This window comes from Neofelis nebulosa, chromosome 8 (assembly GCF_028018385.1).
Source record: "Neofelis nebulosa isolate mNeoNeb1 chromosome 8, mNeoNeb1.pri, whole genome shotgun sequence".
Lineage (NCBI taxonomy): Eukaryota > Metazoa > Chordata > Mammalia > Carnivora > Felidae > Neofelis > Neofelis nebulosa.
In genome coordinates this window covers 40877648-40893706 of record NC_080789.1, presented here as the reverse complement: position 1 = coordinate 40893706, position 16059 = coordinate 40877648, and the positions used below count along the sequence as shown (strand labels likewise).

The window sequence follows — 16059 nt, the reverse complement described above, 5'->3', positions numbered from 1 at the left end:
TAAAATGTATTTTAATTGCTTTCTAGAAACAGGTCAAGTTTCATTGCAAGCAGGGCAAGTTTTGTGACAAAATGTGTTTATACATGTGAGTTTGGAATGAACTTTCTAAGTCTGTAGCTGTGTCTGCAGGAGTAGTTCTCAGATTTATTATGATTGGGACATTTGGCCAAATTAATTAATTGAGTTCTTTCTGCAGAATGCAGTCACTGGTACTCAAAATTCTTGGTGTCTGTAGTTAATTGTGGTGTCCTTACATACCCTGTGGATCCATTTGAGCAAAAGTTAATGCTGGAATCATCGAAAAGGTTCCAATCTCATGTGTGAGGCAATTTCTAATTGGCAAAACAGTTGAAGGAGCTATTTATTAGCCATATGTATTTAAACTCCAAAATACAATCAACATTTTGAAATTACCAAGTATTCCAAGAAAGCAGAACTTCTGTTTGTAAGCTGGTACTTGAGTTTTCCTGATGTTCATTCCATGTTGCAATACCTGTTGCTATTTTTTAAAGGTACCTAGAGTATTTAAGAGTTTGATTTCCTAATAATCTATGGAGATAATGTATCAATTATAAAGGTGAGTTAAAATACGAATATAGTAACAACTTATCTTGAAATCGTGATATATTGTGCATCAGTATAACAGTTATTTTTATTTTATACTTTCATTTTAAAAATATAGTATGAGAGAACAGTAAAAATTTCAGTGCTTCATTTTCAAGTTCTGGATGTTTTTCTTTTAAAATAGAAAATGTCAGAGAAGTACACAGTGACATTCACACGATGGCAGCAAATGCTGGCAAAGATGCTGACATCCTTTAAGATCGTGTTTTTAAATATGACATAGGACGCCAACATTGGTTCCTAATGACTAGTTTTAATTGATACAGATTATTTATTATATATACAGTATGTTGATAGTATAAAATAAAATGTAGTGATTGTATCTTTTAGGCACAATTCATGAAATAATTGATACTTGAAATTTTATTGTGGAAACTACTTTAGCGGTGAAATAAATTATCCACATTGGTATTTAGTGTTAGTCCATGTAAAATAACTCTAAATCACACCCTAATGTGAAACTTACCCTAATTTTAAGACAGTCTGTCTGTACTTTCCTTGTGGTCTGTCTTCCATACACAAAGAATAGCTAAAGTTACTGTCACTGTAGGTGTATTTTACATTATCATTCTGCTCATAGAGAATTTCTTGTTCTGAGACCTTCATCCTTTCTTGTTATATCACCTCTGTGATCAGTTGGCCACACTTGCAAGATAACCAGTAGAGTCTTGGTACTTATTTTTGGTAAAACAGTTACAGAAAAAAAAATTTTGAGGCAGACCAATGAAATATAAATTAATTCATGACCTTGTCTCTGCACCATGTTTAGTACCTTAGATATACTATAAGCATTTGCTGTTAACAGTTTTTTCAGTACCTTTATTTTTCTCATTATTATCAAGTTGACTTAGGCTACAGCTATGTAGGATAAAAACAAATGCCCCATACATTGAAAAGAACAACTTAATAATAACTGCAAATAGGTGATTAATACCCTGAGAACATAATAAATTTGTGTTGTTATTTCCCTTGCTTTTCATGTAATTGTTATAGTACTTTTAAGTCAAAGTTTTATTATTATTATTATTATTATTATTATTATTATTATTAGGGGTATGGTAAGAATGACTTTTTAAGTTAAAGGTTACATTATTTTTGATTGTTCTACATTGTTAATATCATTTGAGGGCAGATTTAGTGAAAAGTGAGAAGATTTTTCTGAAGATTCTTAATCCTTGTGTTTAGCTATTTATCACTTAAGCCACCAATTTTCTGCTAAATAGATTTTAGAACATCCTATATTGTGCCTTTCCCATTAAGGCTTCCCTGCTCAGAACCTCTTACCCCTATCTTTTTGCAATGTACAATAATGATGTAATTTTTCTTATACTATTTCAGGCTTCCAGGTCCCTCTAGGGTACCAGCTGCAGGCAGCAGCAGTAAAGCCCAGGGAGCCTCTAATTTAAATAGGAGAAGTCAGAGCTTTAACAGCATTGACAAAAACAAGCCTCCAAATTATGCAAATGGAAATGAAAAAGGTAAGTGTTTGCCTGTTACATCATTATGGCATAAGGCTAAGGTATTAGCCTTGTAAATTACATACTAAGTCCAATATTTGAGCAGTGTTAATGGCTTTTGGAATGGAGTTCTTACCAGCACAGTTTCATGTTTTCAAACTGCCCCCTCCTGAATTCTAGCTTTCTTCAGGGCTTTTCATTCTAAAGAACATTTTAAGGAAGTAGACTCATACATTCTGAAGTGTTTAATTGTAGGGGTGCCTGGGTGGTGCAGTCAGTTAAGCATCCGACTTTGGCTCAGGTCATGATCTCGCAGTTCGAGTGGGTTTGAGCCCTGCGTCGGGCTCTGGGCTGACAGCTCAGAGCCTGGAGCCTGCTTCAGGTTCTGTGTATCCCTCTTTCTCTGTCCCTCCCCTGCTCATACTCTGTCCCTTTCTCTCCCTCAAAAATAAATAACACATTACAAAAAATTTAAAGTGGTTAATTGTATACCCAAGTCTAAAATCTTTCTCCCAAAAATATTTCCTCCTCTTTTGCCTTCTCATGTTTTATGAACAATTATTATAAATTGATAAATTTATATTAAATTTATTTGAATATTTAGCTTCAGTTAACATAAATGCCATAAGTCTTTTGGGCATCAGAAATTGAGACATAATTAGGATAGATATTTAATCTATCACAGAAATAATGTGACCTTAGTTTTCCCTAAAGAGACAAATTATCCATGTTTGTTTTATTTTCTTGAAGAGTACAGTATGGAAATATCAAATCACAAAATCATCAGGAAGAAAGGAGGCATAGTGGAAGTCTGTGTTAATGACAAATTATATTCTCACTAGATGATACACAATTCTCTGTATTGTGCAGTGTGCATTTAACTAGGTGCTGGCTTGATACATTGCACTGTGGAGCATGGACACAAGTGAGAGCACGTTCAATGTATATCAAAACCATGAGGGAATCAAGAAACTCTACTGTTATAGGCAGTGTGACTGTGTGAGGGACTAAGGCCTTCGGGTGGATTTTGTGGTAGTTTTTACAAACCAATACAATTTTAACTTCTCTTTACAGTATTTAGCTTTCCATGCAGCAAAACATGAAGTCCATAAGTGGAAAATATGCTTAGTTAATAGAATAGCAGGCAAACTCAGCCGGATAGGAACTTTATCGCTCAGATTAGATCATATCAAATTGTTTCATAAGAGTATCTGATTAGACAGCTTTCTCTAGCTTAGACATGAACTAACAGATAATCTGTCAATTGGACATTTTTTGTGAAGATTTCCCAGCCATTAAAACAAAATTGGAACAGAGGCTCCTGGGTGGCTCAGTCCGTAAGTTTCTGACTCTTGATTTCGGTTCAGGTCATGGTCTCATGATTCGTGATATGGAGCCCCAAGTGGGGATTCTGCCCTGACAGCAAGTAGCCTGTTTGGGATTCTCACTCTCCCTCCCTCTCGCTCCCCCTTCCCTGGTCATGCATGTCCACCCCTCTCCCCCTCCCCCGCTGTCTTTCAAAATAAATACACAAATATTTAAAAACAAACAGACAAAAAATTAAAACAGACCATAAATCCCAGAAGGCAAAGCAATGTCCCTGGATCCCTACAATACCCTCTGTTCTTGTATCAAATGGAACAAAGGAAGAAAATAATGTATAATTGTAAGTTAGGAATTTCTTTAAAGTATAGAAGAAAGCTTCTGATTCAGCAACCTGAGAAATATTACTGAAGATTTACACTTTTCCTGAGGAAAAGGGAGACAACAATTTTCTTCTTTGTTTTGTGACTTTCCTTGAAAGTGTCATACAGAGCCTGAATGTGCTATGAAATTCTAAGGGAAAATTTGTTTAGACATAGAGATATGTTGAATGAACTCTTCATATATCTAATTTAACTATGAGATTATATAATTATCTGAAATTTTTGCAAGAAATGACTGATAACATTGGCAAAGAAATTTAGAAATGCTTTGGATGAGCTAACATTTTGATATGGTGTATCTGAAGTTTTATGTCATGTGAAATTATTTTCTGTATTTCTAGGGTCTAAAAGTAAAAATCTAAAAGTAGACAAGCATTTCTATTTTTCCATAGCCATTCAACCAACCTCTCTTACATATGTCTAGGAAGTAATGCAAAATTAGGATGTAGCAATATTTACAACCACCACAAGGTGGAGACAGATGACATACATTATGAAGTTTTTGACAATGTAAAGCAAGATTTCCTCAGATCCATAACTGCAGCAAAATATCAGAGTTTTCATTACTTTTGATTCCAACTAAGTAAAAGTTCTAAAGCATTAAGGTGTGTGATCACACCTTCACAAATATTTATAATATGCCCAATATAGGCATTAGATGCCTGAAAACTGTCAAAAATGAGTGAAACATAAATTGCATCATATGATTGCTACATAGTATTTTCTATTAACACGGAGTTACAACTTAATGAATACATCCAATATCAATGTTTATTTCTATTAAAAGATTTTGCTTATTTATTTATTCATTCATTCATTCATTCATTCGTTTATCTCAAGTAATCACACCCAAGGTGGGACTCAAACTCACAACACTGAGATCAGAAATCATGCACGCTACCAACTGAGCCAGCCAAGCACCCCTCAGTGTTTCAAAATTAATCATTGTCATTCTATTTTATATTTCTAAAATATTGTCTTAAGTTATAAGAGCAAACAAAACAATAACAAACATCACAAATGAAACCATTTATACTTTACTCTTTAGACTATTAGAGTGGTATATTTTTTGGGTAAGAATGTTTTATTTTCCCTTTTGTCATGGATATTTATAGTGGTAGTGTAGTTTATATAAAAATGTAAGATTCCTTCTGCTGACAAGCTTATCTCTATCACAGACTAGTTTGCGTACATATCCTAAATATGATCAAGTAAGGGGAACATTAAATAAGATTTTTCAAAGGTTATAGTATTATAAGGACAGAATTCAGAAAATACTAACTTGAATATTCTAATTAATTGCTCTTCCTTTCTTAGTTATTAAGTTGTAATATTTAAGTTTAATAAATTAATACATTTTATTTGAGGTATTATCCACATTATCCACAACATGCTCCCTGAAATGCTTCTAAGAGGAAGTATACTTTCTACTTTCTTTAATAAGTCTTGGGTGATGAGTTACATGAACACTTGAAGAATCTCTAGAATTTGTAATCGATAATAAAGATTTACTGACAGTGAAAACAGTTTCATTTCTCTATTAAAAAAACATACTGTGAAAGCACAGCTTTTCACATGTATGGCACTGTAAAACTAACTTACTTGCAAACTGTGTGACTTATCTAATGAAAGGAAATCAGTAGAGAGTCACCAACTTCCAAAGATATATCTAACATAATTTTAATAATAAAACAATTCAAAAAAGAGGGTGCTCATTTCACCATTTTAGCAAATGAATTAAATGCCCGTGAGCATGGCCATAGATGCTTGCTTGCAGAGAAGGCAGGAGAGAACCGTTGTCACAGCTGGGGGCAATGCCATGTCACCCTCTGTTGAAATTGAAAGTGGGAACAAATTTTTCAGAACAAGTGGGAAAATGAAGATAGCTCTGTTTGTAGAGAAGCATTTCTTCCAAGGGTCCAAATTTCTTCCCTTGGCGACCTGCCATTCAGATACGGACATCGAATAATACGTTCCGACCCCAGCATTTATCACTTTGCCCATACACTACACACAGATCTATGCTGTAAAAAAAATTAAATACCCGTCTTGTGATCTTGTGAAGATGATGCCCTGGTTCATTTAGATACACACTCTATATGCTTGAAGCACACTATCTTAAGAAATCATTCTTGTTGTATAAAATCTGGGTATTAAATCTGCAAAAGGTGACACAGTTTAATGTTATTAGGAACGTAAATATCCCTAGCTTCATTTGGAATTCAGTTTCTGAAATATGATCTGTAAACAATTACTGCTTGACAGTTTGTTAGCAGAGAATTGTTTTTCTGTGTTGCTAAGAAACATGCCACAGTACCATAGGGCATTTTGCCATCTTTTCATTGTTTCTCCCAAGTGATTCTTACGTTGTACCTGTGTATCTACAAAGGAGATGTCCTTTCTGTTCTCCTGGATCCTAATGAAGTGTCTTCTGGTGTGGACGTGTTCACTTTCATTTACACTCAACATAGATTTAAAAGGACTGATACCGAGAATTTGGCAGCATGGGAAATGAACTTTTGAAAAGTAATGAGCTTTTGTAAAGCTTAATGTGAATGTTGCATCAGTCATGGAATGTTGACTGCTAAAACATAACTATCTGGTTCTTAAGTACTTTTTCCTTTTTTTTTTTAAATGCTCTGAATTACTATAGCATTAAAGAACTAAACTGTTGTTTTTTCTTTTCAAGATAATGCAATTATCTTTTACTTATTACATTGCTTTACTAGTGATTTATTAATGTGTTCCACCATGACTTTTTGCTTTATTTCCTTGATACTTATAGAAGCCTAAAATATAATGTTAAATGAAAATTTCAGGTTAATCTTAGGGATTTTTCATGAGGTAACATAATTCGGTATGTGTATTAGATGATGTGAATCAATAGACTTGAGAATATAAGTTGTTTCCTTATGTATAAATGCTCCCATATTGAGGTGTACACGTGTTATTCATGCCAGTACATAAATTGCATACTTAAAAAAAAGTGGCTGGCGAATAGAAGTTTCCCTAAATTTCGCAATGCTCCACAAAGTGGCACTGTAACATTGTAAGTGGTACGATATGAGCCTGTGCAGAATGGATAGCACCTCTAGGGTTCCGGTAATACCATTGCATGTTTCTGTGAAGTCATCATAAAGTTGATGATTGAGACATGGCACAGGCAATTGTTTATGGAAGATAGTGTGGTGAGGTGAATAAGGGGCCAGTTGGTAACAAGACATATTTGGATTTGAATTCTACATTTTTTTTCTTTTTACTTTTTAAAATGTTCAAATGTGTTTTGATATGTTATTGTGAAATGCGAGTCTAAATGAATTAATTGCCAGGGTCACACCGATAAATCATTTTCTTCCTTTCCCAATGGCCTGTGATGTTAAAGTTGCCCAGTATTTAGCAGGGATCCTGTGTCTCAAGGAGTACAATGTCTGCTACGCAGTGAATACTTTCCAACGAATGGTGCTATTGTCATCATTTTGGTTATTTTGGTGTTGCTTTGTAAGTCGAAAGCTAGTTTGCTTCCATCTAAGCAACATACTCTTCAGGGAGGAAGAAGAGGTAAATAGGTTGAGGACCGTCCCTGTGTCTTCTCCCAGGGTAACAGCAGGCAACATGGCACTAAACTCTAAAGCTAGCTGAAGTTCCACGGAGAAATGTCTTATCTAAACTTAGCCATATGCCTCTGTCACTGCCACATTTATCAACATGTATTAATTTTAGAACTAGATTGGCACTTTTTTCCAGGTCATCAATGTTGTTGTTGTTTTTTTTTAAGATGAGATGACTAAAAATTAACTCTGTCAGTGTACGTGTTTCCTGAGCATGAATTAAATACTATTCTTATGTCAACTCAGTTCAAGTAGAGTGCCCAAGGAGTTAGTATATAATGTACCAAGTAGAGAGTGTCTCCTATACTGTTCTCCCCATTTGTATTCTGCTTCTTGAGAAAGAAAGACACCATGCTTCAAGGAGGTACCCAATTAGCTTCACTATTGTGGCAAACGTGGCTTTCTAGAGAGCCACACCAGCAGAATTTCTGGGCGTGCAGCGAACATATGGGAAAAGAAAGAGAGAGTGAAGAGCCTCCAAAATTTGGAGTCAGAAAAACCTGAGCTCTAATTTTGCCTCTCTCTTTTCTGAGCTTTACTATATGTGTGAATTGGAACAAGTTGCTTTCTCTGTTTAAGTTTCAGTTTTCCCATTTATAACACGAGAAATCATAAGTATATTACAGGTTATCATGGGTGTAAGTGAGATCCTACATATGAAGAGCTTTAAACGTGATAGCAAGTTTCAGAGTACTTGGACAAAGTAAGCAGTTGATAAATAATATTATTTGGTTGTAGTGGGGTTGATGATGGTGGAGGTGGAGGCGGAGGAAGGGGAGGAGAGAAAGGAGAGCAAGTGGGAGAAAATGTCTCTTTAGAGGTTAGAGACAAGAAACCAGAGCTGTAGACATAGGTCCTGCAGATTCAAGACAGATCCATTGCAAGAATGCCCTTAAATATGTGCATTGGGTAGCTGTTCCTTTCCTCATACCCAGATAACAACCCGTTCATAGTCAGAAGCTGAGTTATCAACATTCAGAAATATATCCGTGAGACCAGGCTATTTAATATTGAACATGGAAATTGCACAGAGACTAGAATTTGTGGCTCTGTCAGAGCTATGGACCCTCCCATTTCAGTGGCTGCTGTTGTGCAACCTTTATTGTGAGGAGTCCGGGGAGACTCTTATTATTCCAGTGCCTTCCTGATGCACAGCAACCTATGATTTGCCCTCTTAATGAGACCCAAAGCACCTCACTGCTGCTCTATAGAGAGAGGCTGGGGACAGATTTAGAGTGGAGCTTAGAGAAGTGTCTTATATGTGTGTACTCATCTGAGAACAGTTTTACAGCTGTTGCTGTGATGGTGACCATGGTTTGGATGTGGATGTCATAATTTGGAGTCCCTCCTGTCTCATTTTTGAGAGTGGTGATGTTGAAATTCCTCTTTGGTACTTGAACTGCTGTAGCAGTCTATCTAGCTAATGGCAGAACACTTAAACATCCTGGTGGATTCTTTCCTACCTTTTCTTCTCATTCCCACCAAAGCTCCCAGGCACGCAGGGACAGGAGTCTCCCGACTTCTTAATCAAGTTGCAAATACAAAGAGGATACACGCTATATGTATGGCTGTCAGGAGAACCTGACGGGCTTCTTTTGTTTGCCATATCCCTAGCCACACATTGCCAAGCATCCCACGAATATCGAACTGGCCGAACTCTGAAAGTTCAGAAGGCAAAGAATATTAATACTGCACATCTATGGACCATGTGACAAATTCAACCAAATTGGGTACTGGCATAAGAAAAATTCTTGAAAACTGATAATGTCAGCAACTGCCAGGATTTCCGAGTCTGTTCAACCTTTGTGACTCAAAACATGGTTTGTGACGCAGCAGCAGCAGCAGCAGCAGCAGCAGCAGCAGCAGCAGCAGCAGGAGCATCTGGAGCTTATTAGAAATGCAGAATCTCAGGGCCCATAGCAGATCTGCGGAATCACAATGTGTTGTGTGCTCAATAGGATCCCCAGATAACTTCTGTGCCCATTAAAGTTTGAGAACCTCTATGGGAAACACTTAGGGTGTTAGACATTCTATGCATAATAACAGACTTGGTCTTTGCTTTAATGGAACGCAAAGTGCAGTATAGGACACAGGCAATTACACTCGAGTAATAATGGTCATAAGGGAGGAAATAATAAGCTATGGAAAAATGTAAAGGAGCCACCCGACCCAGACTTGATGCTAGGATGATCAGAAATGGGAGTGGGGATAATGTTTTTGTGTTTTGTTTTGTTTTGTTTTGTTTTGTTTTCCAGAGGAAGTGAGGTCAAAGTTGAGACCTGACCACTAAATAGAAATTATTCTGAAGAAATATTTGGTAGGCATTTCTACCTGCAGGTAGATTCAAATTTTGGTGACATGTTGTCAGTCTCTGAAAGGGATCTTAACATGTAAGCGAAATAAATTTGGAACTACCTGTACTTAAAAGATTGAAGTAAAAGATTGAAATCCATTAACAGAGAGTGAATGTATTTGAGACTGGTTATTTTGAAGCTTGTTAAATTTGTTTGTCCTGAATTAGTCGATACTCCTACTGTTTTTCAGAATACCTTAGTGTTTATATACAAACCTAATGGATTTCTACAGATATTCTAGAAATGGACACAATTACAGATATTACCTGAATATTGAAAAACATCAATTTATCATCATAGGCTGTACAATTTAAATATGCCATGTAAGCATTTTGACTTTTCAGTAGACTATTACATTTTAACATAAAGTATACATGTACAGTCTTACAGTAACTTTTGCCAGTTGAAATATGGAAATGTAGAAAGGTAATGAGAGTTAGAATTAATGTTGGTATACCAATTTTTAAAAGAAATATTAAAGAGGGCACTTGTGATGAGCAGTGGGTGTTTTGTATAAGTGATGAATCACTACATCTTACATCTGAAACTAATATTACGCTGTATGTTAACTTTAATTTAAATGAAAATTTGGAATAAAAAATGAATATTAACTATAAAATGCATTTGTCTATTCTTGTTAATATAAATTTCACAAATCTATTATATCATTTTAGGCACACTTATTTTTAAAAAGCTTAACTCACACAAATACTTAACTAATAATTTAACCTATTTTTATGTCTCTAATTTCTTTATTTTCTCTTTTTTATATTAGTTTCCTTTTCTGAAAAATGGTTAAAAGTAGTTTTTGGTACCAATGGGCTTGATTACATATTATTTTCCCTGCATTTTGAAGAACACATTTAAAAATAAAAGTATTGTAGTTTTATAGTTGTAAATATTTGATGAAATTGAACGGGCTCTAATTCTTGAATATTAGGAAAAGGATATTATTTATAAAATATTTCCTTTGGACATTTCATCAAAAACAGCTCTGCATTTATTTGTCAATGTCTAGTGTGTTAACAGTGCTAAATGATGCCTCTGTTACATAAATATCTAATTTAATCATTGATCATTTCATGTCTCAAAAAAAAAAAAAGATGAAAGAAGGAGGCATTTATGGTAGATGAAATTTAGAGTAAATGACTTGACCAGAATTATACTGTTCCTCAATATTAAATAACATTTATACTGAGGTCTTTAAACTCCAAGCTCAGTTCTTTCTATTCTATGCCCTGTTATAAAATCTCTTTTTTGATTTAGTTTTTCATCCTTAAAAATGAGACTTTTTATCAGGCATTAATCAGTGTTAAAGCAGTCATATAACAGTTCATATCATAATGAGATTTCTGAGTGGAAAGTAAGTAAAGTGAGTAAACACATGCATTATAAAGTACTTTTTTTTTTCATAGCCCCCCTCAAAATAGCTTGATTTTTTTAGTAGTCTTTAGAGTTTGTTGACATCACTTCAGGAGGTATGTTAGTTAAGGGCACCAGCTCTGAACTGTGTTCAAGTCCAGGATGAGTGACTTTGAACAAGTTACGAGTTTTTTATTTGTGAAACAGGAATAATATCAATACATACCTTATGGGGTTGTTATATAGTATATATGTAATTTATGTTGCATATATAACATATGTTTTATGTAATATATATTATATGTAATATATCTAAGTATATATTAAAATGATATGTAATATGTGTGATATATTATATAATATATGTAACATATAACATATATTTTATGTTACATATGATGTATATTTATATATGTTATATATAATGTGTGTGTGTCTATATATGTAACAGTACATTATCTGACCCATATAAGCATAGATTTCATGCTTTTTTTAAAATTCAGATTAAAACAAACAATACTGAGAGCTAAATCATGATTCATAAGCACATTCAATCAGATGACAAAAAGCTAGTCTCCTGTAGGTTAAAGTAATTTCTCAACACTTACCATACAACGTATTTTATAAAACTATGTGGAATATCAATTTACTGCTATGAACTACAGCAATAATTGGGAGAAATACAAAGAACTGCTTAAGGAAAGGATAGTGTTTTCTCTTTGGATGTGTATGACTAGCAAAGTTCCTTTGGGTTAGAAAAATTTTAGAAGGGAAAATAATTGTTTTCTAAAACCAGCGGCTCTCAGATCCTGAATCTGTGATACGTGGTACAAAGACAACCGTAGCACAAGAGTGATCGATGCCCCATAGCATGTCTCCTTTCTGCTTACAGGAGAGATCCTTTCCTGTGTCTGTCGTTAGCAGTACTCTGTGGTGTGAAATAAGCGATCAAAAGTCATCAGCCTTTTCTTGCTCATTTTTTTCTTCACGTCCAGATTCCTCCAAAGGACCTCAACCATCTTCAGGTGTAAATGGAAACGCACAGCCCCCTGGCACTGCTGGGCAGCCGCCTGCCTCCGCCATCCCTTCCCCAAGTGCCAGCAAACCCTGGCGCAGCAAGTCCATGAACGTCAAGCACAGCGCCACCTCCACCATGCTGACCGTGAAGCAGCCAAGCCCAGCCACCTCTCCCACACCCTCTGCAGACAGACTGAAGCCGCCTGGGTCAGAAGGGGTCAAAACAGCTCCCTCGGGACAGAAATCCATGCTTGAAAAATTCAAGCTGGTCAATGCCCGGACTGCTTTACGGCCCCCACAGTCTCCCAGTTCAGGACCCAGTGATGGCGGGAAGGATGACGATGCCTTTTCTGAATCTGGAGAAATGGAAGGTTTTAGCAGTGGTCTGAATAGCGGTGGCTCAACCAACAGCAGCCCCAAAGTGTCACCTAAATTAGCTCCTCCAAAAGCTGGAAGCAAAAACCTCAGCAATAAAAAGTCTTTGCTACAGCCAAAGGAAAAAGAGGAAAAGAACAGGGACAAAAATAAAGTTTGCGCTGAAAAACCAGTCAAGGACGAGAAGGATCAGGTGACAGAGACGGCTCCAAAAAAGACCTCTAAAATCGCAAGCTTGATCCCAAAGGGTAGCAAGACGACAGCAGCCAAGAAAGAAAGCTTAATCCCCTCTTCCAGCGGCATTCCCAAACCGGGCTCGAAGGTGCCAACAGCAAAGCAAACCATTTCATCTGGCAGTGCAGTGAGCAAAGAGTCAGAAAAATTCAGGACTACCAAGGGAAGCCCTTCCCAGTCCTTACCTAAGCCCGTTACCACTGAAAAAGCAAGCACATCCAATTGCCCTGCTCCTTTGGAAGGAAGGGAAGCCGGCCAAGCTTCTCATGCTGGTTCCTGTGCCGTGCTAGGGGCACAAGGCAGTGGGCAGACTGCGGGGAACGGTGCCGTCCACCTGCCTCAGCAGCAGCAACACAGCCACCCCAACACTGCCACGGTGGCTCCATTCATTTACAGGTAAGGTGGCCCCTGTTGGTCCACAGCTGTCATCTCCTGCAGGCCTTCATGCTCACAGTGTAAGAAACACGGTTACTAGCATTGTGTTTTGCGGTGGTCATTTTGGAACAATGTTTCATCCTGAAGATAAAGGCCTTGAATTTCATCTTTTAAGAAAAACGTAACCCGTATTCTCTAGTCCTATTCCGCTTCCTCTTCCCTTCTTCTGCCCTCTTGTCTCCTCTTTTCAAGAACTTGAGGCTTTAGGAAGTTAACTTACTTGTTCTCAAAGGTGAAATGAAACCCAGATGCCATGACTTTTCCCTGTGTCTATTACCATTTTTATTATTGGTCTTTTAAAACAATTCTCAGTTTTATAACGTTTACAGATAGTTTTCTTTTCACCCTTGGGAGCAAGTACACCCAAATGCCTAAAGGGGCAGACTCTAGAGTCAGACACACGTGGCTTTAATGTCCTGCTCTGGCCCGCACCAGCTTTGTGACTTTACGACTCTTCATCTCATTTTCTTCAACCGTCAAATAGGAATAATAGTATCTACCTTAAAGCGCGGAGAAGAGTAATAGGGAAAATTCCTATGTTTGCTCTATATTCTGGAACATTGGAAGTGTTTGTTGAATATTGTTTATAAGGTATTGGTTTCCCAGCATACAATTTATATTACTTTTCTCTGGCTAAGCGTTAGTTTCTAGGCACACATAATAATCTATATAATTATTATATTTGTGCTTTATTAATTTGTTCTTGCATTGTACTTATGTGTATTGAAATATGCCAACATGTGCTATATCTTAAAATATTTATTCTATACAGTTATAAAAATGGCATGTTTTGCCTATTGTGTGGGTTGTCTTAATCAATTAGAAATATGTCAGTCACTGCTTTGCCTCCATTTTTATTCATGGTCTTTTCTGCCAGGAGATGCTTAGGGAGGGATAACGTCTGCCCTTTTGGCAAGTTGGCAGTTCAATAACAGGAAAGACGTTTTCTGAATAGGAGGCAGTACCTGCTATACTTAAGTCAGGGTCAATATTATATAGCTTAATAATGTATTAAATTTATTAAATGTATGGGTTTTTTTATGTAAAGAAAGTAATTATGAGGGTCTGTTTTCCTTCAGTGAAAAACCTGAGTGCTTTTCTGGTGCTTTATATACTCAGCGAAGCAAATTTAAAATTACTATATCTCAGCTTCTTTTTCAAGTCTGCTTTTCTGCCTTTAGGAGCAGTAATTCATTTAAAACCTTTGTATTTGGATCAGATGGGACTCAGCTCTAACTCCAGAGTCCCTGTGTGACAAATGAGAATTGAAGATGTCAAAATCATAATCCACATTTCACATATGTGAGAAAAATTATCAAGTGTTAAGTATGTCACACTCAGCACACATGTGCATCTCAAATATATTCTGTAGAAGCATCAGTCATCTCAAATCACCACAAATGAATTTCACAGGAAAGCGTAAATCTAAGCAGAAAAGATTGTGCCTGCCAGGTTAGCAAGCATGTTTTTAGAAGTGGCAGCAGGCTTTTTTTGGGTTTTTTTGTTTGTTTATCATAACGTGGCCAGTGGACACAAATTTGGTGGTTTCCATTTGAAAAATGCAACTCTCACTGTTAAAAAGAGGAAGCAGCACAGCCTGGGGGTTGTGGTATGGATCAGTTGTGTGACCTTGCCACATTCTCCTACCTCTTAGTTCCTGTTTGCCCCTTTTAAAATGGAGATGATAAAACTGAGGTAATACAGCCAAGTAGCTAAGACTATGGGCTGTGAATTCTGCCTCTTCTACCACTGTTCGGAAACAACATCTTGTGTTGGTGAGTAGATGACCCCAGGAGCCAAGTTGGCTGGGTTGAAATCTTGACAATGTCCTTTGTTAGCCATGTGACATTGGGTAATGTATTTAAAGACTCTGAGCCTTGATTTCCTAATCTGTACAATGGGGCTGATAATGAGAGAAGCTGCCTCCTAAGGCTATTTTGAAGATGAAATGAGTTCATATTTATACAAGGCTTAGGATAGTTCCCGCCACATAGTGAACGGTCTTCCCCAAATTTCAGTGTATAATCCTGTGAAGTATGGTGGGTAAGAATGTCCACTCGGGGGTGTTTTAAAGATGAAATAAGGCAACCTCATGTAAAGATTTTAGTGCAGATCCAGATTCAGAGTAAATGGCTTATAAACATCACCAATTAGTGGTATTATTATGAATAATATAAGGTAGTTGAAAATAAAACCGTCTGATTAGAAAATTTCACGTTGTAGTCTGCGTATGAGGCAATAGTTGCTGGAAGTCTCTTATAAATTCAGAATAATTTTGTAAATGATAATGTAAATCCCCTCAAGGTAGATTAATCAATACTTAAGCTTTTTAACTGTCAGGGAAAGATATTTATATTACAGAATCATGTTGTTTGGATTAGGTAACCCTTGATTTACTTTTGACTCTGTCGTTCCAACCCCATGTAAGAATTCTTCCTGCAAAATGCCTGACAGACTTTTCTGGATTGCCAATTATTTGATAACAGGCATAATTGACTATTTTATAATGTTCTTGAGTACTTAGTACAAGTCTGTATTTCACAAGATTTATGTTCATTTTCTCATTTAAACTTTATCATCAACAGATGAGGAAAAATGTTATCTCCATTTCACAAAGATGAAGAATCGGAGATTTCCAATCAGAATAGTAGTTGCCATTTAAAGTCACAGGGCTGATAGGGGTTTGCCTTTGAACTCAAATGTGCTTGGACCTGTAGTATCCCCTTCGTTGTTCACCAGTTCTTCCTGCAAGAAATAGTTATTAGAAAGATTCTGGCCAGAAAAATGTCTATCATAGGTTGCAGAATTCTTAATCAGAACCCATTTATGATAGGAAATGCCAAATTGCTTTCAAGTTGTGTGTGTGTGTGTATGTGTATAATGTATA

The 16059-nt window shown here is 36.4% G+C and overlaps 1 protein-coding gene across 7 annotated transcripts in view; it reads left to right on the top strand.

Annotated features, from left to right (window-relative positions):
* The window catches only part of NAV3 (neuron navigator 3), a 595128-nt gene that overhangs the window by 387306 nt on the left and 191763 nt on the right, over window positions 1-16059 (top strand). For all 7 annotated transcript variants that reach the window (XM_058741945.1, XM_058741948.1, XM_058741947.1 and 4 more), the window contains exons 7-8: window positions 1963-2102; window positions 12107-13133. In XM_058741945.1, coding sequence (XP_058597928.1) covers window positions 1963-2102; window positions 12107-13133 — 1167 coding nt within the window. The remainder of the gene's footprint in view (window positions 1-1962; window positions 2103-12106; window positions 13134-16059) is intronic.